Source organism: Gossypium raimondii, chromosome 9 (assembly GCF_025698545.1).
Source record: "Gossypium raimondii isolate GPD5lz chromosome 9, ASM2569854v1, whole genome shotgun sequence".
NCBI lineage: Eukaryota > Viridiplantae > Streptophyta > Magnoliopsida > Malvales > Malvaceae > Gossypium > Gossypium raimondii.
In genome coordinates this window covers 2,397,938-2,421,302 of record NC_068573.1, presented here as the reverse complement: position 1 = coordinate 2,421,302, position 23,365 = coordinate 2,397,938, and the positions used below count along the sequence as shown (strand labels likewise).

Sequence of the window (23,365 nt, the reverse complement as noted above, 5' to 3'; positions counted from 1 at the left end):
CAAAAATCTTTACAAAAATAAAAAAATGCACAAAACTTTTAAAAATATATAAAAGTTAGAAAATTATAAATATATAAAATTAAAAGTTTTATTAAAATTGAAAAAAATATATAATTCAAAAATAAAGTGACCAGCATTGACCGGTCAACGTCAGTGAATTTTGTTATCCAATTTTAAAATATTTTTCGAATATTTATTTATTTTTGGAAATTATATATATAAAAAATATTAACTACAAATTTTTCAATTTTTTATTTTATGTATATTTTAATCAAAAGATTTGGTAGAAGTAATATATATTTGAATTATTAGAATTTTAGTAGACCTGTCCATGAGTAGGCCCGCCCGCCTCAAATATGGGAGGGTTTGGGTAAAAATATAGGTCCGAAATATAGGCTTGGGCAAAATTTTAGGCCCGTTTTAAAATGGGCAGACCTCGGCAAGATTTTTTGGCCGGGCCCGGCCAAAAAATATTAAATATATATTTTTATTTTAAAATATAATAGTTTTTATTTTAAGTTTATTTACTTTCATTTCCTTGACTAGTGTTACAAAATAATAATAATAAAACATCAAGTTTGTTTTATTAATCAAATGTTAGATTTTGTTACAACAATTAATACAATTAATACAATTAATACAATTAATAATTTGATAAATTTACTAATCAAATGTTAGATTTTATTACAACAATTAATACAATTAACAATTAATAATTTGATAATTTTACTAACAATTAGTTTTAATTTTATTAAAAAAATAATTTTAATTTTAATTAAAAACGGGTCGGGCCGGGCCGGGCTCGGGCCCTATATTTTTTCTTCGGGCCGGGCCTGGGCAAAATCTCAGGCCCATATTTCGGGCCGGGCCGGCCTAATAAACGGGCTGAAATTTTTTGTGGGCCCGGCCCGGCCCATGGACAGGTCTAAATTTTATTATAGATTTTTATTTTTATTTTTTTATAATTTTCTAAAGTTTTAAGGTAGTTTTTGTTTTGAAATTTTTATATATGTTTTTTTAATTTTTATATATTGGATTTATAAATTTTTATTTATGTTTTTATATTTTTTAAAATTTTTATGAATTTTAGTGCATTTTATGAATGAAAATTTTCTCTTAAGCTCACTTGAACATATTCTAAACGCTTCACTCTTTTTCATTCATAATGCTTTTAGTCCGTTCCGTACTTTTATTCTCTCACTTTGCTCTTAACCCTCACAATGTTTTTATTCACTCAACCTTTTTTTTTTCATTCACGCATAGTTTGCGAGAGTTCTATACTCATTATATTGTACCTTTTTTTTTTTCACTTTTCACTCATTTATTTTGAAACCTCCTTTATATCTCTACCTATCCCTCAATATCTATGGTCCGGCGTCTAATCCAGTGCAAACGAAGAAAAATGAGACATAGATGGGATGAGTATATACTCAAATTTTGGTTCAAGGTTTCACTAATAAGGCTTAAGCAAGAAAAGTAAATTTCATGCTTGAATCCAGGTACTAAGGTTACATAGCATAAGGGTTAGTTCACTTAGACCCTAGCTTGACCAAACAATACCTTAGGTCATTTCTAGACAGTTTAGCTCATGGGTTCAATCATGCCATTTTATGATTCCACAATAATTTAAGGTTCAAAGCAGATATATGTGTCTCCCTATACAGCTATTCATCATATGGTATAAATTATAACATAATCACCTCTAACCTGTTACATGTTGTAATAAAATCAACTAATTAATTTAACTCTAGAAACATAGAATTTTTCTATTATCATGCTAAATTTACATGTATAAAGAATGCACTACCCATCATTATATCACAGACCAATCATTTGCGCTGTGGCAAGCTCGAGTACCATGCAATAAAAATAAAAATAAATTGACAGCCAAAAATAGGTAAGCATAAAAATTCTATGTAAACCAAACCAGATAGCTTTGCAGAAGGGACATGTCCTGAATAGGTGGTGTAGGGTTGGGTTTTGTCGGCATTTCCACATAATAGGCACTGAGAATTTGAAATTATTCGACGATGACTGAGGACTTTTTGGAGAGGAAGGCGATCATGGCAGAGTTTCCATAGGAACACTAGAATTTTTGGGGGAAGTCGAATTTCCCAGAGAGCCTTCCAACTGATGCGATAGGTATTACCGGGGGTTCTGGGTTGACCTTGGCTTCAAGATAGTGCCTATTTGTTCTGGAACGCGCAGTGAATCTCATTTATGGTTGCATGTGTCTCTAAGCCATGATGCCAAAGTTTGAGTGGATGATTGGCTGTAAAGTGCCATTTTGTTTCCAATGATTGAAACCCCATCTCCATGAGTAAATGGGGCGTGGTTGCAGAAATAAGAAATCTTGGGAACCGCAATATTTTAGCAAGTAACAGAGATTGCAGAGGAGTGCATCATACTAGTTTTTAAAATCAATTGTTGAATTTATTCTATTATCAAATTTGATCACCTCCACCCTAAATACTTGTCAATGGCATTGTCGTCTCCACAACACAAGCTTACATTGTGATTCAAATGAGCAGTGTGGTAGCCATAGAATATGTGAAAAGTTAAAATAAATACGAACCGTTCATATTTATTGATTACAATGAAACAACAGACAAACTATATACAAACTTATGGGCATGACATAAAATTATGTCAATTGAACTATTTCCAGTAAAGAACATCCCGTCAAAAAGCACAAGCACGGTGAACACTGAATCTGGTTCATGTTCCATCCCGAACCCAGCTTCGACGCTTCTGCCATTCATTTCCAGTCTAGCATGTCCAAAAGCCACAATACCTCATCTTTGGAACTGGCAGTATTGCGAAAATCCATTTCAATCCCGAAAACATCAATGATACCGTCGTCTCCATCTTCCAAAAATAGCAAAGAGATCCATGCTCGGATTCCCGAAATGAAAGGGTAGTTGGGAGAGAAGTTGAGGTACTCAAAAGCTAGAGCCCTTGAAGCACTGCGATCGATATAATCAAACAGGGATTTATTAATTATGCAGGCAACCTTATTGGAGTCCTTCCGCTCCACAAGCACTGAAATGCTCACAGTGTCGCCCCAAGGAATATTGAACCTCGGGTCAACTGGTAAGGTCATCTTGTACTCAGGACTCTCAAGGTGAAACTTAAGTGTGTTACAGATTCCAGTCGGCAGGAACTTGATTCCGGTCTGCAGGACAGGGCCAGGGACAACTTCGGAGAAGACCAATTCATCTTCGTTCCAGATATCAATGAAGAACTCTAAATCATCAAAGGAAAGTCTCGGAGGAAGAAGAGGTTGTGGACGCTGCCGTTTATAGAAGGTTCGATAAATTCTGTAGTAGGTCACGGTATGAGAGTTTGGTCGCTTGCAAATGGAAGGCCATCGTTTCGCACATACACATTTCCAAAAGTAATCATCTTGAGCCATGTGTCTCCATTGCTTACAGACCACCATGCAAACCGCAAGGTCTACGCCATCTAATAAAGGAAAAACAACCTTCAACACTTCTTCGGATAACATTTTCTGATTGCAAAATGAACATCAACAGTTGACTCCTGCAAACCAGCAATTGTTCATGGCATGAACGGGTCTTAAAGAAACTAATAGCTGATGATTCCTGTGAAAAATACAAAATTAGGCTTTAAATCCCAATAGCGTCCATGGACCGGCATCTCGAAATAAAAATATTGCACATAATGAATAAAGATGACCGTATTAAGAAAACAGAAAACAGCAACATGTAACAATGCATTTAACATAAAAGATTGTATAAAAAGATATTAACTTCATCCAAAACTAACACATTCATTCATGCAACATGATCTGTCCTAAAAATGTCCTCGAGAAAAGAAGAAGAACACCAGTTTTTGTCTCAAGCAAATAATAAAGGTTCTAGGATCTTGAGTGCGCCTTCCACCCTATAAAACACTGTTCGGGTCAAAGACTTCCTCTTAGTACGAATGCAGCACATACAAAGTCTAACTTTCAGCAACAACATAATATAAACCTATGATTTGAGAGCTAAACCCGAACTGAGGTTAGAAATGCAGCTCATACAAAGTCCAAGTGGCAGTGACACCATAAGACAAATCTATGGCATGAGGGCTGAACCCAAACTCAGATTACAAATGCAGCTCATACAAAGTCTAACTTCACCATAACATAAATCTATGATTCAAGAGCTAATCCAAAAATCGGATTGCAAATGCAGCTCACACAAAGTCTAACTTTCAGCAACACCGTAACATAAAATCTATAATTCAAGAGCTAAACCTGAACTCGGATTACAAATACAACTCATAAAAAGTCTAACATTCAGCAAAACCATATATAAATCTATTACAATAGAGCTAAGCCCGAACTCAGGTTATAAATGCAGCTCATGCAAAGTTTAACTTTCAGTGACACAATAACATAAATCTATCAAACGAGGGCTAAACCTGAATTTGGGTTATAAATGCAGCTCATGCAAAGTTCACAACATAAATCTATCAAACGAGGGCTAAACCTGAATTTGGGTTATAAATGCAGCTCATGCAAAGTCTAACTTTCAGCGACACAATAACATAAATCTATCAAACGAGGGCTAAACCTGAACTTGGATTACAAATGCAACTTATACAAAGTCTAACTTTCAGTGACACCACAACATAAATATATTATATGAGAGCTGAACCCGAACTCGGATTACAAATGCAGCTTGTGCAAAGTCTAACTTTCAGTGACATCATAACATAAATCTATTATGAGAGCTGAACCCGAACTTGGGTTACAAATACAACTTATACAAAGTCTAACTTTCAGTGACACCATAACATAAATATATTATATGAGAGCCAAACCCGAACTCAGATTACAAATGCAGCTTCTACAATGTCTAACTTTCAGCGATACAATAACATAAATCTATCAAACGAGGGCTAAACCAGAACTCGGATCACAAATACAGCTTAAACAAAGTCTTAACTTTCAATGACACCATAACATAAATCTATTATATAAGAGCTGAACTTGAACTCGGATTACAAATACAGCTTATACAAAGTCTAACTTTCAGTGACACCATAACAAATCTATTATATGAGAGCTGAACCCGAACTCGGATTAACAAATGCAGCTTATACAAAGCCTAACTTTCAGTGACAACATGACATAAATGGATGATAGGAGAGCTAAAACCGGACTATGGTTACCTTTCCTCCTTAAAAGGATCTGATACACAAACGCAACAAGAAAAAACACACGCATTATGAGATTTTAAAGCACTTTATTTACAATATTAACACTTGAAGAACATGATCAATAAGTTGCAACTCACATTATATGAACTCAGAAACACATAAATCTTAAGCCTGAGCTAAAAATTGTCACTACATCCCTTAATTCTAACAATTAAAACAAAATCCAAATTGAAATTCTATAATAATATAGCCCTCAAAAACTAGTTTCGACAATGAAAGATGACTAAATTAACCAAAATTAAAACAAACCCAGAAACATAAACATCAAATCAAATCCTATAATTTATTATGAGTAAAAATTAAACTTTCTATTCCATAAATGAAAAAAGAATCACAAAAAAATGGGAAAAATTTTCAGAAAAGAAAGGTAAACGAACGAACCCGAGATCGAGATTAGCCAAAGAAATGAGAAGCAAATTTGGGTAGAATAAATGATTCAGAAATATAACACACCTGACTGATCCGTAGAAATTTGGGGATTTTTCTTTTGGGTTGGGGGGGTTGCGGTGAAAACAAGATAGAAAATTCTGATTAGAAAAGCAGAGAGGGCTGCTGATTAGCAAAAGTGGATATTAATAAAATATGGGACAAAGCTTCCACGTACAGCAATGGTTGTTGACCTCCCTTTTTTTTCTTAAAAAGAGATTGGTTTATTTCATTTTTGGTCCCTCTATCATGTAATTTTTTTAATTTTAGTCTCTTTACTTTAAATAAGGAAAGGTGGCTGGGGTTATTTACTTTGTGGGGACTTTATCTTAAGGAATAAAGTTAGGTTAAATTGTTTGGAGGCAGAGGAATTTTCATATTTCAAAATTTGTAAGTTAATAAATAATAATATTACATTTTGATCCTTTAAAATTTATTATTCAATTCTGACCCCAAAAATTAGTATAATTTTTCAATTGTGTCTATCAATGGTTTAATATTTTAAAATATTCATCCATTTTACTGAAACTCTTTTTATATTTTATTTTTAAAATGCCAACCCCATTTATTGCAATTTAAAATTTTAAAATTTATTGCAATTTTAATAATTGAAGTGAATATAACACAACAAAATTACATTTGAGACCATAATTTGTTACTAAAATATTATGAAAACAATTATTATTTACCAAAATAATATGGTCCCAAATTATTTATCAAAATATTATGTTTTTTCACACTAATTTGAATTTTTATATTTTGATCACTATCTGGTGATCTAGTATCTTGAGGTTACAGAGATTCTTTATCTTGTTAAACTTGTCATCTCGAAATCCCAGATTACTCTGTCACTTCAGGACGATTTGGGTCTCGGGATTCTCAAATCGTCACCAATGATAATAATTTGGCGTTAAATTTACTTAAATATTGTTTATTTCATATTATTTTGACAAATAATTCTAAGCACATTATTTAAGTAAATAAATTGTTTTTTAATAACATTTAGGTAAAAAAGGCATTACAAAATGGTAGATTTACAAGATCCAATTTTTTTTCATTTTTGTTTTAATTAAAGATAAAACCTAGAACCAACTAGAGATGAGTGCAATGTTAAATAACATTGCATTCTCAAATTTAGATTCAAAATAATAATAATAATTATAGACTCGAAAGAATTAATATTTATGAATCATGAATAATTACATTTAATCCAATATTTCTACTATCAATATTGATGCACATAAGTAAAATTGATAAAATGTTAATATAAAAAAGGCTTAATGCTCAATTTGGTCTCAAACTATGTTGTTTTCTCATTTTATTTATTTATTTTAGACTGACACTTAAATTATCAATCTGTTACTTAATTCAATTTATTTTTTGCTACGATGTTAAAAAAACGGTTGTCACATGGCACTTAGACTTATTTAAAATAAAAACAATGACTCACCATTGACTAGATGTTGACTGGCTATTGACTTGTGTTAACTGTCCACATCACCTTCTTTTTGTATTTTAATATTATATATGATATATTGTTTAAAATGTAAAAATTATATATAATATATAAATAATTCAAAAATAAAAAATCTAAAATATATAAATTTAAATTTTAAAAATCAAAATATTGTGTAAAAACTATATAAAATTAATTTTCTTTTCATAAATTTTAATTTTTTCAAAAATCAAAATTCTAAAATTCAAAAAAAGATAAATTTCTAAAACTTGAAACTTTTATGAACTTTATCTATTTTGGAAATTTGGATATATTGTTTTGAATTTTTAGAATTTAGAGTTCTTGAAAAAATTATGACAAATTTTCTAGAATATAAAATTTTGAAAAATTAAGTTTTTTTGGAATTTTTTAAATTAAATAAATTTTTAAATTTTCTAAAATTAATTTTATATAATATTTTGATTTTAAAATTTAAATTTATATATTTTAGATTTTTTTTGAATTATTTAAATAACATATTATATATAATATTAAAATACAAAAAAGAAGGGTGGCATGATGTGTTCTAATAACGCCACGTGGATAATCAAAGTTGGTCAACGATAGTCAATACCGATTAACATATGGTCAAGAGTAGATCAATGTTTTCATTTTAAATAAATTTAAGTCTCACGTAGCACATTCTTATTGATTCCACGCGGTAACCGATTTTTTAACATGGTTACTAACAAATGAGTTAAACCAAATAACGGAATGATGATTTAAGTAAATAAAAAAAAGATTAGGGACCAAAATAAGAAAACAAACCAAAATATTGAGAATTAAACCTTAAAAAAATACTGTCTTAATTTAACATGGATCTTTTAAAGCTGACAAAGTGAGTTCTCTCATGTATGGGTTGTTGTCCACGTTGGCATTCAAAATGTTTTTTTTATTAACACGGTCCACAATTGTACTTGTTTGCACCAATATTACACGTAAAAGGACTAAGAGGGACCAAATTATAATTTTTTTTATTTTTAAGAGCTTTTTATAATTTTTTTTAAAATTTGAATTATTATAATTTTAAAATTATTTGCTAACGTAATATAAAAATAAATAACACATAGATACAACTCTCCCAAACAGACGTCTTGTCCAAAGTCTGTGCATATGTAATATACCTATTCATTTAACCATTTGACAAAATCCTTCAAATTATTGTTAGATCCACCGGTTTCTGCGATGCTGTTCATGAGTGTTTCCTTCAAAGCCATTGATTTTGCTTTGTACTTTTCATTGCCCACCAACTGTTCGACCTTATTCCTGATTTCATTCCTTGTAATGGTCCCTCTCCCATCTCTTTCAAACCCCAACCCAACACCCCAATACTCACAAATATAACTTTGGTTAAAGAACTGATCAGCAAAATAAGGCCAACACAAGAAAGGGACGCCATTGCTTAAACCTTCCATTGTTGAATTCCAACCACAATGGCTTATAAAACATGCAATGGAAGGATGGGAAAGAACCTTTTTCTGATGTACCCAATCCACCATTTGGCCTCTACTACCGATTCTCTCTTGAAACCCTTCTGGGTAAGCACTGTTTCTTCCATTTGGTATATCAGATCGAACTACCCAAAGAAAGGGTCTGCCTGTGAGTTCGAGCCCAAGTGCGAGTTCTTGGAATTGGGTGGTGTTGAAGGTTGTGAAACTGCCAAATGCAACATAGATGACTGATTGTGGTGCTTGTTGGTTCAGCCAGGTGAGGCAATTTGAATCAGTTGGTTTTGACTTTGGTGCTAACAATGGACCTATAGGTTTGATATTGGGAGCCATTGTGAATGCTGCTGGTTCAAGTTCATAGGCTGAGTTGCAAAGCAACCAATCAGTTAATTTGATGGATTCATTGTTTCTAACCATGAGTTTGAAGATGTTTTTTTGTGCATTGATGTTGCCAATGCAGGCCCAAACAAAGTTCATTGTGTTCATTGGGGGCATATTTGGTGACAACTTGATCATCTCTCTTTTTAATGGAGTTCCTGCAAAGAAAATCCTTTCAATTAATAGTTGCAAACACAATGGTTTTTCTTGTTCAGCCCTAGTCCCAATATTGGAACAATTACCAAGTTCAATGATTAACTTAAATAAAAAAAATTCAAACCCAATGCGAAAACAGTTACCTCGTTCAAATCTCAAAGTGAAAACAATTACCAATTTATTTAACCCCAAACAAAATATGCTAACAATTGAACATTTAGAGATATAGGAACTTACCATCTTGATCAATAACTCCATCATCAATCAATTTTGGGATACTAAATCCTAACACCAACAATGCAGCTGCTGCAGGACAAAAAGCAGCTCGTTTCATTCCATGTTTCTTTGCAATTTCCAAAGCCCAACCTAAGCTTTGATCTGCAATCACACAGTTTATCTTCCTTTCTGATCCATTAATCACTTCAACAAGCTCCTCTACTTTCCTTGGCATGGTCTGCAATATTGCTTCAGATATCTTCCCTGGTTGGTTCCTTTCCTCCAATGGTCCGAGCCCGTCTGGAACCGAAACGAGATGAACCCGATTACCCATTTCTTCTCCTCTCAATGCCAATATATCCATGGCATTTTGATGATTAAACTCCAGGGTAACAAATGTGATTTTGAAGCCATGTTTGAGTAAACATGATGAAAGGTCCATTAGGGGAATTACATGGCCTTGTGCTGGGTATGGAATTACCAAAATATGTGGATTTTCCATGTTGTTTTGGTACTTGAAATCATTTTTCCGTTTAATAACATATATATATCATTGAGATATTGTGTTTTGATGTTGTTCTTTTGTGAATAGAATCTTGAACTTGAAATCTGTACTTTTTTCTTCATCATCATCATCATCATCATCTTCTTTGTTAACTATAAAATGGGTGCATTATTTCATTGAATTATTGAGCTCATTCTGTTTTCATTGACCTACCGATGATGCCGACATTTTTGAGTTCTTGTGGATTTTGCACTCAACAATTAATTATTAATCATTAGTTTTCAATAATTGGTAAATTAAAAAAAAAAACACTACCACACTAAACTTTGCTTATTAATAAATTAAATCATTTATGCTCACCCTGAGGCAAAAGAGTGACAAAGAAAAATAAAATTACAAAAATAAAATAAAATTATACAATGTTGAAATATTAAGTGTTAAATTTTTATAGAATTAAAATTAAATTGACATAAATTATGAATGTTGAGGTTAAATTTGCTATTATGTCAGTTTTAAAAGTGGCCACCGTTAGCCAGCTGATTATAAAAAAGGATAAAATTAAATAGTTGAGTGACCAAAAAAGAGATTTGCTAATAGTTGGGTAATCATTTTGTATCTTCAAATAATTGGGTGGCTTAAAAAAATTATTAATAGTTGAATGATTACCATTGTAGTTTATCCGATAAAATAAAATTTGTATGCATGTTGTCCATTTGAAGTAATTAATGAAGTTATTATAAATAATTTATTTTATTGATAATAAAAATCTAACCATATAATTTAAAAAAGAGCAAACTATTAAAATAGTCACTTTTGTTTACCTCGGGTTACATTTTAGTCACTTATGTTTGAAATGTTATGTTTTAGTTACTTACGTTAACGTGTTGTAACATTTTAGTTACTGAGCCATTAATTGTCGTTAATGGTGTAACAGTAAGCTAATGTGGCACGTTAAATCATCATTTCAAACAAAAAATTTAGGTTAAATTATATAATTGATCCCCATATTTTTTTCATTTTGAGCAATTTAATTTTTTTCTTTTATGTTCTTTTAACTTTTTTTTTACTTTCCATTTTCTTCTGCTTCTCTCTCTGTTTTCCTCCATTCTCTATCTCTTTTAATATAGTTTTTCTATATTTTCCATTTGTTAAAACATTTTTTTGTTTATGAAAAAAGAAAAGGAAAAAGTTGAAACTGAAATAAAACTTACTTTGCATATTCTCACCCCACAATTACAAACCCTCATCGTCCATCATCGCTTTAACGAATCAATTTGGATCGTTCAATGACCTAGTCCCCAAGCTCACCTCACTTGAAGACCTCGCCAATCATGACTTATGGCAGTCCATCCTCAATAAAGTTTCCTGAGCACGTTCCTTTAACCTCCTAACTAACCTCACGACCACCTTATTTATCTTACCTACAACATTCTCGCTTTCTCGAAACTACGTTATTTCATGGATTCTTCAAACGAACTCTACACTCTCAATGACTAAAACAACCACCATACGAAACTTACCCTCAACTTTACCCAAACCAGTTTGGTTCCATGTCCCTTTCTCTCTTCAGTTCATCCATGCTCGACTTTCAATCAACTTTGCCTGGGAATATCCAAAAAGGTTTAGATCAATTTTATCGTTTACTTAATTTTATTCATTAGAAAATAAAAGAAAAGGAAACGAACAATTGACACGGTTCTATAAAAGTTTGGAAATGGAAAAAAATTGTTTTGAATATAAAGATTTCAATTTATGTTTAGATTTGATTAAGGATATGGTTTTTATATTGATTAGTTAGATCTAATTTTAGTTTCAAAATTAGTTTATATTCAAATCAAGATTTGATTAAGAATGATTGATATTCGGTTTTCAGTGAAATTCAATTTAGAAATCATGTGAAAGAAACAAGGACTTGGTTTATTTGGTGGGCAAAAATAATGTTTCGTGTTGAAGAATATGAGAAGAGAGAAAATAAATGGGAAGAAGAAAAGGAAAATAAGGAAATAAAAAGAAAAAAAATAAATTGTTCAAAAAAATAAAAGTATAAGGACTAGTCTTAACAAATGAAAAACATAGAAAAACCATGTTAAAAGAAATAAAGAAGCGAGGAAAACAGAGGGAAAATGAGAAGAGAATGTAAAAAAAAGAGAATTCAAAGAACATAAAAGAAAATAATTAAATTGCTCAAAACGAAAAAAATATAGGGACCAATTGTAGAATTTAACCTAAAAATTTTGTTTGAAATGATGATTTAACGTGCCACGTCAGCTTACTGTTACACCGTTAACAACAATTAACCTTCAATGACTAAAATGTTACAAGACGATAACATAAGTGACTAAAATATAACCTGAAACAAACAGTAGCAACTATTTTAATAGTTTACGCTTTAAAAAATGATGTATTTGTAACTTTAATGTAAGTTGATGTTGAATTCGGTTAAAATGTATCAATCATTTTGATAAAGTTTATTTTAAAATATGTTGTACTATTTTCTTAATGTAATTGTTAATTGATAAGATTAAGATAAAAATTAGATATTAGGAGATTCTATTTCATGTTTTAAGAATTTTAAATTGATAACAATCTTATGTTATTTTATCTTCATTCGAATTATAAATATACAATTAAGGGTTAGCGTTCGATGAATCGAGTTAAGGGTCATTTGATTGTCGATAAAATATTTTCCGTAAAATGATTTACGGAAAATATTTTACTTTTCTATAAAATGATTTCTTGGAAAATATTTTACGGTGTTTGATTGAATCTGTAAAATATTTTCTCATTGCTTGATGATTTTTGAAAATATTTTTCGGAAAAGTTGTTTTACATATATTAATATATATTAATAAATTTTATATTTTAAATTATTTTTACATATATTGCAATGATTTATTTATAAAATACTCAATTATTAAGCTACAATATTAATCGTTATAAATTGAAAAAACTAATATCAAATAAATTATTTGTAGTTGTGTTAAAAAACAAGTATTGAATAATTAAAAAACAAGTTCTTGGAAAATCGATAAATGTAAGCGATTTTCTCACGGAAATGAAGGAAGGAATGAAGGAGGCGATAGAGAGGAGAGCACGGAAAATGTCTTACGGAAATTGAAAAGGTAAGACATTTTCCCTAAAATGTAACCCATTTTCCCTTGTTTTGGAGTTCATTTTCCAAATGGAAAATGTTTTCCGCCAATCAAACGCTGGAAAAGTTGGAAATGATTTTCCGGAAAATCAATTCCGTCAATCAAACAGACCCTAAATTTTTTTTTGAGTTACTTGAACTGACGAGCCTTATTTTATCATTCTGAGTCGATTTAGAAATTTTCCTAATCAAGCTGAGTGAAATTAAATTTGCACCGACCGGAATAAATTTACTCGAGTTAAATTTTAAAAAATAAATCAACCGAATTGGAATCATGTTCACAATAGAATTAACTTCCGAGTTAAAGAATATAAATTCGAGTTTTTTTAAAGCAAAATAAGAGAGGAAAAAAAGAGATAATTTAGTATGATAAACTTGATTTGGTAACTTATTTGTTTGAGGTTCAAATTTATTATTTTGGATTTTATGAAAATTTATAGTTTAATATTTTATATGATTTTAAGAATTCTACCTTTTGAATTTGTATATATATTTATAAAATTTGGGGAAAAAATTATAAATATTTTAAAATTTTGAAGATTATTTTGTAATTTTTTAGAGAAACCAATTTACTCGTTTTCAAAATTATCAGGGACCTAAAGAGTATTTAAATCAGTTTGTTATTGAAGCTACAAAATTCAATTTGACTCAAACTTGAAAAATCAAATTAAGTATTCGAATTGATTCATAACAACCAAATAACTCGAATAATTGAATTGTATTAACTTAAAAAATCATTTTCTTTGTTGACTTCTACATATAACATGGTAGAAGTGGGGTCCACTCCACTATTAATTAAATGCACTCCTAAATATGCACTTGGGAGTGAGTAAAGGTCGGGGTACAAACAAATTTATTTTCTATTTTTTCATACTAATATTTGTATTATTTAATTAATTTAAAATTACTTTTTAGTAATCGATTAAGTCTTGAATTGATTAATATGGATATTGTTGTTAATGCAGTAGGACGTGGGTTCGAGTTCGCTGAAGTACATTATCCTCCTATTTATGAATTGGGAGCTATGAATAGTTATGAGTAGTGTGTCCAAAAAGAATAAATACGATCAGAAATTATTTATAATTTATTAGAATAAACTATAAAAAATAAATTTTGAACACTCAACTATTAATTTTTACATTTTCTTAAAATTACAATTATTTAAACTAAAAGAAAAATTGCAATCCATGCCAAAAATTATTCCAACCACCATTTTCCCTCAAAACCAAACAATAATCATTCATATAAAACTTGAAAATATTGATATGTAAACGTTGGGTAGTTTTCTATAATTTCTAATTATATTTTTATTTTATAATTTATATTTATATTTTTATTTTTAATACATATTGAAGTGTCACATGGCACATACTTTTTTTTTTTAACCACAGTGGCTGAATCGACTAAAAAAAAGTAACTTTAGATACCAAAATGAAAAAATAAGCTTTAAGCCAAAAAGAAACAAAATCGAATAATTGGATAACAATATGACCAAAAAAGAAAATTATCAGTAGTTGGCCCACCTCTGCTGCATTTTACCCTTTTTATAGAAATTTTAATCTACGTTGGGTTAAATAAAAGAAATCCTATTTACATAATGAAATATAGTTTTTCTTAAGACCAAGAAATCAATCGGGGATGTAGCTCAAATGGTAGAGCGCTCGCTTTGCATGCGAGAGGCACGGGGTTCGATCCCCCGCATCTCCAATCTTTACATTAAACAATAACTATTTTTGTACAAATAATATCTTTGATAACTGTATAAAATGTTTGTAGAGATAAAACATTTCACCTTCTGCTTCATCATTTCTTTTGATTATGGGGTTGAAGAGCTTGTTATACAAATATTTTGAAAACTTTAATTAAACCTCTTATAAAATTTTAAAAAAATTCTTATTACAACTTCCAAAATTTTTGAAAATTCTAATATTTTAATCAAAGCTTCGTTATATTGGAGTTTTGTCATATTTTAAAATAAATTCAATTATAAAATAACAACTATATATATATATTCAATGTAAAATGAACTGCTGAAATTAACAAACCAGGATCAGGTCCGAACAAGTCTTTTTGCTATTCGAACCTAAACCGAGCCGGTAAACATATCAATATCAGACACACACCCATATTCGAATTCGAGTAACATAAGTTTTGACCTTATATCCAAATAAAAGAGAATTGAACACAAATAGAACATAATCCTATAAGTTATATAACACTTGAAGGAAATGATGGCTTGTTTACATATCCTGAACAAAATTGATAGACATTTCAGACAATCACAACCATTCTTTAATGCCTAAACCCCTCACTTGATACCAATTTCACCAGCTCCCTTCTCGGCTCCAAACATGTTCTTTCTTCTTTTGCAAGAAAAGGCCACCATAACATGATGAATGAAACAAAAAGTAGACATCACTTATGTGAGGAATAAAAACCCGGACCAGTTGAATTAGTTTAACATACATTTAAATAAGGTTTACCTTTTGCTATTAGTGCCTATACTTTTTTCAAAATTTTAAAATTTTTGCCTTCATTAAGATAAGTTCTGCTATTTCCAAAATCTGATGAGGCAAACATATTATTATTTGTGTAATGCCATGTCAGCTTATTATTTCCACAAGTTACTTACTAAAAAACTAAAAATTCAGTTAATGGATCAGCAACCATCATTTGCGTCAAAACTGAAATTTCAAATTTTAAAAAAGTTCAGGACTAGCAATTGAATTAAAACAAACGGATTTAACTATTACTATTTGGGTTAGGATGAAATTATCAAAATTCAAAAAAGTATAGGGACTGAAAATGACCAAATAAAAGTACAAGGACTAAATCCACAACTTTTGCAAAGTACAGCGACTAATAGCAGAATTTAACTTCTAAAATGATATAGCTAAAATTTACCTCAATGGATAGAGATGTCCGAAGAAATTCGGAGCTGAGTGTCCACCCCACCGCTCACCACGCAGTCACCCTTCCACCAGTCTGCGCATAATACCTAAGACAGCCAGGCCACGACATTAATGGCGGATTTTGGATAGGTTTCTCAAAAACTACATCAAAAGAATTTAGCAACAGAGATTAGAATTGTACCTTGTCTTTGTGCGTATCGATGATAGAAACAGGCCACTGCCACACAAAAAGTAATCATCAAAACGATGTCCAGAAAAACAATATACAGTTAAATTGTGAGAATGTAGAGAATACAAAACGATACCGCTGTTCTTAGATCCCACAACATTACTTTCCCATCATAAGATGAAGAAAGTAAATGAAGAGGAGACGTATTGTGCCACTTGCAAGCTGAAATCCAAGAACTATGTGAAGAGAACTGAAACGTGGGTGCCGATGTTCCTTGAAAAGTAGAAAAAAAGTTTCAAGTGAGATGGAGTTTCAGTGGTTTCATGTGTCTGCGCATGCAAAAGTAGGAGAAAAAGAGGAAGGGAAAAGAAAAAAAATATATCATACATGAAATTATGAATGACAGACCTGGTTTACGAGGATCCCATATTCTAAGAACTGGATCGGAACCACCAGCAGCGATGAGAGCCAATCCTTCACCTCCTATATCAATGCAGTTGAGGGCCTTGCCACAGAACTGTGCATGAAAACAAAAGAGGGGCCGGGTCAGGGAAGTGAAGTAAATGAAAGCAACCTAAGAAATAGTATCCTTTTACCCTTTTTTCTCAGATGAACAAAAATGGTACATCCAAACATAGAACACAAGTGCATGCAAATGAAACAAAAAATGGATATAGAGGGAGAAAGAAAGAGACAAATAGACATACTATATCAGACAAATCTTTGCCTGTCTCGACATCCCATTTTCTGACAGAGTGATCCCATGATGCCGAATAAATTGTATCGTGCTGAGGCCAAACCACAGAGGAGACGCACTGTGTATGGCCCACAAGTGTAGAGACGGCCTCTCCCTGCACAAAACATGAAGGATGTAAAAGAAAAGCCAATGCTTATAAATAAATGCCCAAGATTCTTTAGAATAAAATTGTTATGTCATAAAAATTTTGGAGAGAAACATCAAATTAACAATAATGATTATGACAAAGAGCTCATTCAAAGCAAGGATATTCTTCGAGGCAGTTTATATGAATGATGGTAAATAAATCAGCTACATGAAAATCAAAATGCAGAGGGAGCAAATGAAAAGGAGGGCATACCTCTGATTGAGACTCCTCAATTTTATTATTAACCTTCCTTTTCTTGATTGATACCGTGTCCCCATTTGTATCAGTGTCATTTGTCCGCCATAAATTGATCGTACAATCCCAAGAACCTGAGCAAATCTAAATTAAGAGACAGAGGCAATGACACTGATGTTAGAAATCAACATTATCACAATATGATAAAGACAGATAAAAAGAAAAAGAAAACTACGGTTCAAAGAATAGCTAATACCATGTCTCCAGATGTCTTTGCTGCAATGCTGTGTACAGATGCATTATGCCCACGTAATATCTTGAATGCTCTTATCCTTGCAGGATGGTCAGTAGAGTCCTCTGCATCAAACTTTTTAAGGAAAAAGATGTATCAATTGGTACTTATTTTTGCACTTCGAAAAGAATTCATTTTTCATATTACCTTCCACAGTCTCAGAGTTCGATCTTTTGAAGCAGTGGCTACTGTTGCACTTCCTGCCCCTGCACATGCAAGCAACCCTAATCATCAGTACGATAAAACAGAAAAGGATATACTTAGAGTAGACTTAGGGACGTCCACTAAATATCGGAAGAAAACAACAGCTTGTTTGACACAATCATACATAAAAATGCTTAATATTGATGACTAAAATGTTATAGATGACCACTAAACCTTCTGAGTTGATGATACGAACAGATGAAATTGCACCACTGTGTCCTTCTAGTATATGCGTACACCATCCAGCTTGTTTCCATATCCTTAAGGAAATTATATAGAAAAGAAAACAAAAACACTATTTCTGTCAAATTAAATTCCTCCGAATAAAACGTCCATAAACAAAAAAAAAACATGAAATTTAATCTATTTACCTTCCCAAACTATCATAGCAACCAGTCAAAATGAACCTGCAAAACAATGTGTACTAAGCAGTTTTATGGAAGTGTAATGCCAACAAAATCAAAGTCATTTAATCTTCCTTTATAAATAAGACTAATACCCAGAATAACAGTAATGCTACGGTAAAAGCAAAATGAAGCACCCGTGCAATGGTAACATATTGGAAGGCTTACCTAGGACTAGAACCGTCAACAGCACTGACCCAATCATCATGCGGAGAAGGCTCTTCCTCTTTTCGAGGGGCAACAGCTCTTATGTATTCAATTTCCAAAATTTTCTCCTGCAATTGTTCATTCAAGGAATTAAGTATAAGGACCAAAACATAGTAATTGCACATTTCTCTTTAGTTGTTTTCACAAATTCTTTTCTACTTATTTAAAACTCACTAAAGTAAAATGCAAACATTAAAAGGGTTAAAGGTAGAAAAGTACCGCAGAAATGCCTTTGACAAGAAGAAACTGCTCAAGTGACATCCGAACCAGCTCCCCATCGATCAGGAAATCAAAGGGCTCGGTTTTCCACTCAGAATCCACTGCTCATAGCCACAAAATTTCCAACTTAATAACAGCAAGAAATAATAATGAACCAGAAAACAATTAACTGAATTATGCAAACAGCTCTAAAGCCAATGGCTTGAACTAAGTAAGAGTCAAATAAAATTTTAAGCATCTAAATACATTACCAGCTTAAAGGAAACTATAAGTTAAAAACCCAAAATTACTAAAGAAACCAAGAAACATTCAATTACCCTGAAATACATACTTTTAATGACGTTATTGCAGAAACCCAAGAAAACCCCAAATCAAAACAAAAATAAACTAACTTGATTACAAAAATAAAAAAACCAAAAATTTCTTAAGAAACTAAAAACCAATACCAGCTTGAAGAAGCTTGTTAACAATGGAGGAAAGGCCTAAACGAGAGAGGTCAGAAGGGATGGCAATGGCTGTTGTCGGAACTTTATATGGTGCTTTTAATTTCGTTATAAATCGGACTTGAATCCTCCTTGAGTTGCCTTCATTGGTTTCTCTTTCAATTTCCATTTTGAAAGAGGAGACGAAAATCAGGGTTTCAAAGTTAAGGGAAAGTTAGGGTTTAAATAGGGTTTTAAAAATGGCCTAAACGAAACTGGGCGGCGCTGAGAGTTAAATTTGCACAATTTAAATATAATTATTATTTAATTAGTTATTATATTAATTTATTAATTGTCGTAAATTATTCCGTTCAACTTGTAATAATGGATTTTGATTTAACTTTTGATACAAAATTATATCTTTTTTTTTTTGTATCTAATTTTTTTGTCTCGTTTTTTTATAGATAAAAACCAAAAACAATTACAATATTATTCCAGTATCACCATACATAAACCGACCATCTAACCGTAAATGCTCCACGATCGTTTCTGGGGGTCTTTGGAATACTATCGAGTCATAAGGGAAAGTTGTCATCATTCCAGCCAACCTATGTGCAGCTACATTAACTTCTTTTAGAATCTGCTTTATTACCACTTCTACTGCCTCTTACAAAGCTCTTGGATTCTCAAAGTTGGGTCCATGTACAATTTCCCACAAGATCAATCTAAAATGACTTCCATAACTTGAGCACAATCTGTTTTGACCATAATATTTACCCAATTAGCATCCCACGCCATGATGAGTCCATCGTAGATAGCCTAAAGTTCAGCCTGCACGACACTGCATCTACCAATGTTTCTCCCAACTCCGCCACGCCATGTACCAAATTCATCTCTTGCCACAACAGTTATGTACGCAATCCCCGAGATAGGGTCCTTTGCTCTATTTGTGTTTAACTTTATGCACCGCGCTAATGAAAGTGTCCAGACTTGATCTTGTCTCTTCCTCATAGCACTACTCACGGAAGTTTTAGGCCTATGTTTGATGGAACTCACCCAACACCACATTGAATGGAGAATGTGAGAATTATTAAAGACTTCCCCTTGAATTCTAGAAAATAATTTCGTATAAAGATTGCCATTCAACTTCCATAAATACTAAACCAAACTCATTTCTTAAATTCATTGAAAGCCACTCCACCAACTGAATAGAAAAAAAAATTGCACTAGAATCCTCGAAATGATTACCTACTTCCATACTTCTCGTGCGTTAACACAATCACGAAAAACGTGAATAGTAGACTCTTCAACATTCCCACAAAGTGTACAAGAAGGATCCCCAACCAGACCTCCTGTACTGTTCGACATCGGTCAGCAAGTGCTCCTTAAGCACCAACCATAGAAAATGTGTTACTCTTTGGGGACCAGAAAAGGACCAAGCCAGCTTCCATTTGTTACCTTTTGGATTTAGAGAATTCTGAGTAAGGAAGTTATAAGTAGATTTAACAGTGAGCTTACCAAAGGCGGACCAACTAGAGATCAATTCATCTTTTCTAATTAAAGGGCTTGAAGGTGAAATGCCTGCAATATCAGAAAATATGTTATTATCCAAAAAACATCTTAGGTAATTCCAATCCTATCTACAATCAGTTAATGAGACCTCCTTTAAGGTAGTATTCACATTAATACTCTCAGTGTTATGACATAAATTGGTTAAAGGCCCGATCTCTAGAATCTAATTATCACTCCAAACCTTTATAAGACTACCATCACCAACTGACCAAGCAAGATTTTGACATAAGATTGACCAAATCTTAGACAAGGATCTTAAAACAAAAAAACACGACCCCCTTGAAATATTTTCAAGGCACACCTCCGTAACATTGTATTTGGCTCTAAGAATCTTAACCCACAATGCTTGTTTATTAGTGAAAAGATTAGACCCTAGCTTAAGCAAAAAGGAGTCATATTTAAGATTTTGGAAACCAAGTCCACCCTTAATAAGAGGTTGACAACAATTCGACCATTTAACCAAAGACATATTTTGCCTTCTTGTATCTTTACCCCAAATAAATCCCCATGCAATTCTTTTAATCTTGATACATACATTAATAGGCATTTTAATAGTTTGCATAAAATAATTGGGTATCGCTATGAGAACCGACCACACACGAGTGACTCTTCCTACCATGGATAGCATTTTAGCATTCCAACTATCTAATTTCCTCCTGATTTTATCCATTATAAACTTGAACGTGCTTGTTGTCACCCTTTGATGCATCAAAGGCATACCCAAATAGGATCCCAAGTCATTCGTTTCAACAAAACCAATAATACTACAAATTTTAGCTTTTTCAAAAGGCTGCATATTTTTAAAGAAAAACACCTTCGTCTTACTAGCATTCACTTTGTGTCCTGAGGTAGCCTCGAACACATCTAGTACTTTCCTCACCATCTGTGCCTAATCAATATTGACTTCCGTAAACAAGAATAGATCATCAAAAAAAAATACATGCGATAAAGTTAGGCCATTCTTTACAATCGAAATAAGCCTCCAAGAATTGTCCTGAACACCTTTATGAATAATTTGACCCAATCTCTACATGTAAAGAACAAACATATAAGGGGAAAAAGGGCACCCTTGACGGATTCCTCTCATCAGACTAAACCCCTCCGAAAGACTTCCATTCCAAACAATCTGCATAGACACAGAAGTAATGCAATCCATAATGATCTTAGAAAATGAAGAAAGGATACCTGCATCAAGTAAAGTGTCTTCGATAAAACCCCACATTAGTCTATCATAAGCCTTTTCCATATCCACCTTGATGGCTATCCACCCCTTCATCCCCTTCTTTGTTCTCATTGAGTGAACGATCTCTTAGGCAATAATAATATTATCCGTTATGTAACACCTCAGCCTGATCTGATTCACCGGATCCAGATTTCAGGTGTTACCAAACACAACATTAAACAACTTTAATTTATTGAGAAACTTTTATTGAATTACAACATTATCTCTCAATAATTTGAAGACATAAATAAATATAAGAAAATACATGATAGTACCTGTAACAATCTGTTTTTCAGCGGTGTCGAAAATAGTGGTTTCGGGACCACAAATTCGACGAGTAAGTTTGTATAACTAGTATTTAAATTATACGAGTCAATAATAATTTTTATATTGAATTTTGAATTGATGAAATTTAATTAATTGAATTAGTGGTTAGTATAAGTGGTTTAGTCCAAAAGTCAAGTGGTTTTTGAAAATGAGGTATTGGGACCTCGTTTCCGTAATTTAAGACCATAAATATTTTTATTAAATATTTATAGAGTCGTATTATAGGTGTATTAAAGTCTACTCTAGAAATTTTAGTGATTTGCTCGTTAATTAAGGTAAAAGGAGTTAAATTGTAAAAGAGGTAAAAGTTATTCGCTATAGATTTAAAATACTAAAGTGACCAAAATGGTGATTAAACCATGGTCAAAAAGTCCAAGCGGTTGTGACGTGATTAAACCCACTAACTTTTGGGCTATTTTCTCATTTAGTCCTAATTAGTTTAAGGTTAAATTGAAATTAAGCTTATTTAGTTAAAATTTTAAAATAATTGAAGGAACAATTGTGAAATTAAACCTTTCTTAGATGATAATTATACCATATTTATATATTATGGACATTTATGGACATGTTTAATGATTTTATAAGTTATAATTGAAGGTTAGTTTTGTAATTAGCTAAATGATAATTTAAATTGAAAGATTAAAAGGATAAAGTCATCATTTTCTTTCCTTTTTCATGTTATGGAAGCTGAAACACCATGGTTAGGGGTTTGGAAGCTTCACCAAGCTTGAGTTCTTCAATTGGGTGAGTAAACTTCGCCCGTTTTTAGTAATTTTTATGTTTTTGAGCTCGTATTAGCTTGATCTAGCTAATCCGGAGACTAATTTGTAATACTGTTAAACGTTTGGGATTATTCCATTGATGAGGTTGGATATTCTTGAAGTTTTATGATGGATTATTAAGTTTGTCTGTTAAATAGGACTATTTTGTAAAGTAGTTTTTGTTAATTTTAATGTTTAATGACTAAAATATAAAAGTGATAAAATTATAAGGACTTGGTGTGAAATAATAGCAAGTAGGGGCTATAGAAAGGTATTGAATAATTCGGCTGAAATTAGTTGTGGTTAAAAATGGTTAAATTGCGTGTTTTGGATTTAGGAACTAAATTGCATAAAAGTGATATATTGGGGGTAATTTTCTAAAATGTTTGAAAGGACTTAATTGCATAAAATGAGTTAATTTTACCGTTGGAATTAGTTGAATGAAAGAAATTATTATTCTAGATCAAGAATGAGTTGAAAATCGAGGCATAAAGAAATTATAGAATAGTCCATGTACATTTGTCATCGCTGCAGTTTAGTTAGGTAAGTTCGTACTATTATTTTTATGCTT

At 31.8% G+C, this 23,365-nt stretch overlaps 3 protein-coding genes and 1 non-coding gene across 6 annotated transcripts; 1 reads left to right on the top strand and 3 right to left on the bottom strand.

Annotated features, from left to right (window-relative positions):
• Nucleotides 1–2,512: 2,512 nt before the first annotated feature.
• LOC105798124 (F-box protein At5g39250) lies at nt 2,513–5,827 on the bottom strand. 2 transcript variants are annotated; one of them, XM_012628043.2, is made up of 2 exons: nt 5,683–5,827; nt 2,513–3,605 (listed from the first exon to the last, which is right to left on the bottom strand). In XM_012628043.2, exon 2 carries the CDS (start codon nt 3,506–3,508, stop codon nt 2,759–2,761), a length of 750 nt encoding a protein of 249 aa, XP_012483497.1. In that variant the 5' UTR covers nt 3,509–3,605; nt 5,683–5,827; the 3' UTR covers nt 2,513–2,758. The 2 variants fall into 2 exon arrangements, with proteins under 2 accessions (XP_012483497.1, XP_012483498.1); XM_012628044.2 differs by having other exon boundaries at nt 5,611–5,778.
• Nucleotides 5,828–8,104: 2,277 nt separating this feature from the next.
• LOC105798122 (UDP-glycosyltransferase 83A1) lies at nt 8,105–9,873 on the bottom strand. The gene is made up of 2 exons (XM_012628040.2): nt 9,370–9,873; nt 8,105–9,134 (listed from the first exon to the last, which is right to left on the bottom strand). Exons 1-2 carry the CDS (start codon nt 9,848–9,850, stop codon nt 8,275–8,277), a joined length of 1,341 nt encoding a protein of 446 aa, XP_012483494.1. The 5' UTR covers nt 9,851–9,873; the 3' UTR covers nt 8,105–8,274.
• A 4,765-nt stretch (nt 9,874–14,638) lies between these two features.
• TRNAA-UGC (transfer RNA alanine (anticodon UGC)) lies at nt 14,639–14,711 on the top strand. Its single transcript has one exon. It is a non-coding gene; the product is annotated as a tRNA-Ala (tRNA).
• Nucleotides 14,712–15,040: 329 nt separating this feature from the next.
• LOC105798123 (ribosome biogenesis protein WDR12 homolog) lies at nt 15,041–19,183 on the bottom strand. Of its 2 annotated transcripts, none has more exons than XM_012628041.2 (14): nt 18,937–19,183; nt 18,491–18,591; nt 18,233–18,339; nt 18,032–18,067; nt 17,835–17,920; nt 17,604–17,662; nt 17,421–17,531; nt 17,183–17,308; nt 16,793–16,936; nt 16,494–16,602; nt 16,222–16,358; nt 16,098–16,133; nt 15,909–16,002; nt 15,041–15,364 (listed from the first exon to the last, which is right to left on the bottom strand). In XM_012628041.2, the coding sequence occupies exons 1-13, from the start codon at nt 19,100–19,102 to the stop codon at nt 15,910–15,912; spliced, it is 1,311 nt and encodes a 436-aa protein (XP_012483495.1). In that variant the 5' UTR covers nt 19,103–19,183; the 3' UTR covers nt 15,041–15,364; nt 15,909. The 2 variants fall into 2 exon arrangements, with proteins under 2 accessions (XP_012483495.1, XP_012483496.1); XM_012628042.2 differs by having other exon boundaries at nt 15,041–15,367; nt 18,937–19,182.
• Nucleotides 19,184–23,365: the final 4,182 nt, after the last annotated feature.

Bases quoted from the DNA above. Each gene is read 5' to 3' on its own strand.
- LOC105798124 (XM_012628043.2), bottom strand. From the start codon at position 3,508: ATGTTATCCGAAGAAGTGTTGAAGGTTGTTTTTCCTTTATTAGATGGC.
- LOC105798123 (XM_012628041.2), bottom strand. From the start codon at position 19,102: ATGGAAATTGAAAGAGAAACCAATGAAGGCAACTCAAGGAGGATTCAA. The intron at 17,532-17,603 runs GTAATATGAAAA...TTCCTTAAAAAG, and splicing joins GAACTCTGAGACTGTGGAAG to TTTGATGCAGAGGACTCTAC. The intron at 16,359-16,493 runs GTCTGTCATTCA...CTACTTTTCAAG, and splicing joins ATGGGATCCTCGTAAACCAG to GAACATCGGCACCCACGTTT.
- LOC105798122 (XM_012628040.2), bottom strand. From the start codon at position 9,850: ATGGAAAATCCACATATTTTGGTAATTCCATACCCAGCACAAGGCCAT. The intron at 9,135-9,369 runs GTAAGTTCCTAT...TTTTCTTTGCAG, and splicing joins TGGAGTTATTGATCAAGATG to GAACTCCATTAAAAAGAGAG.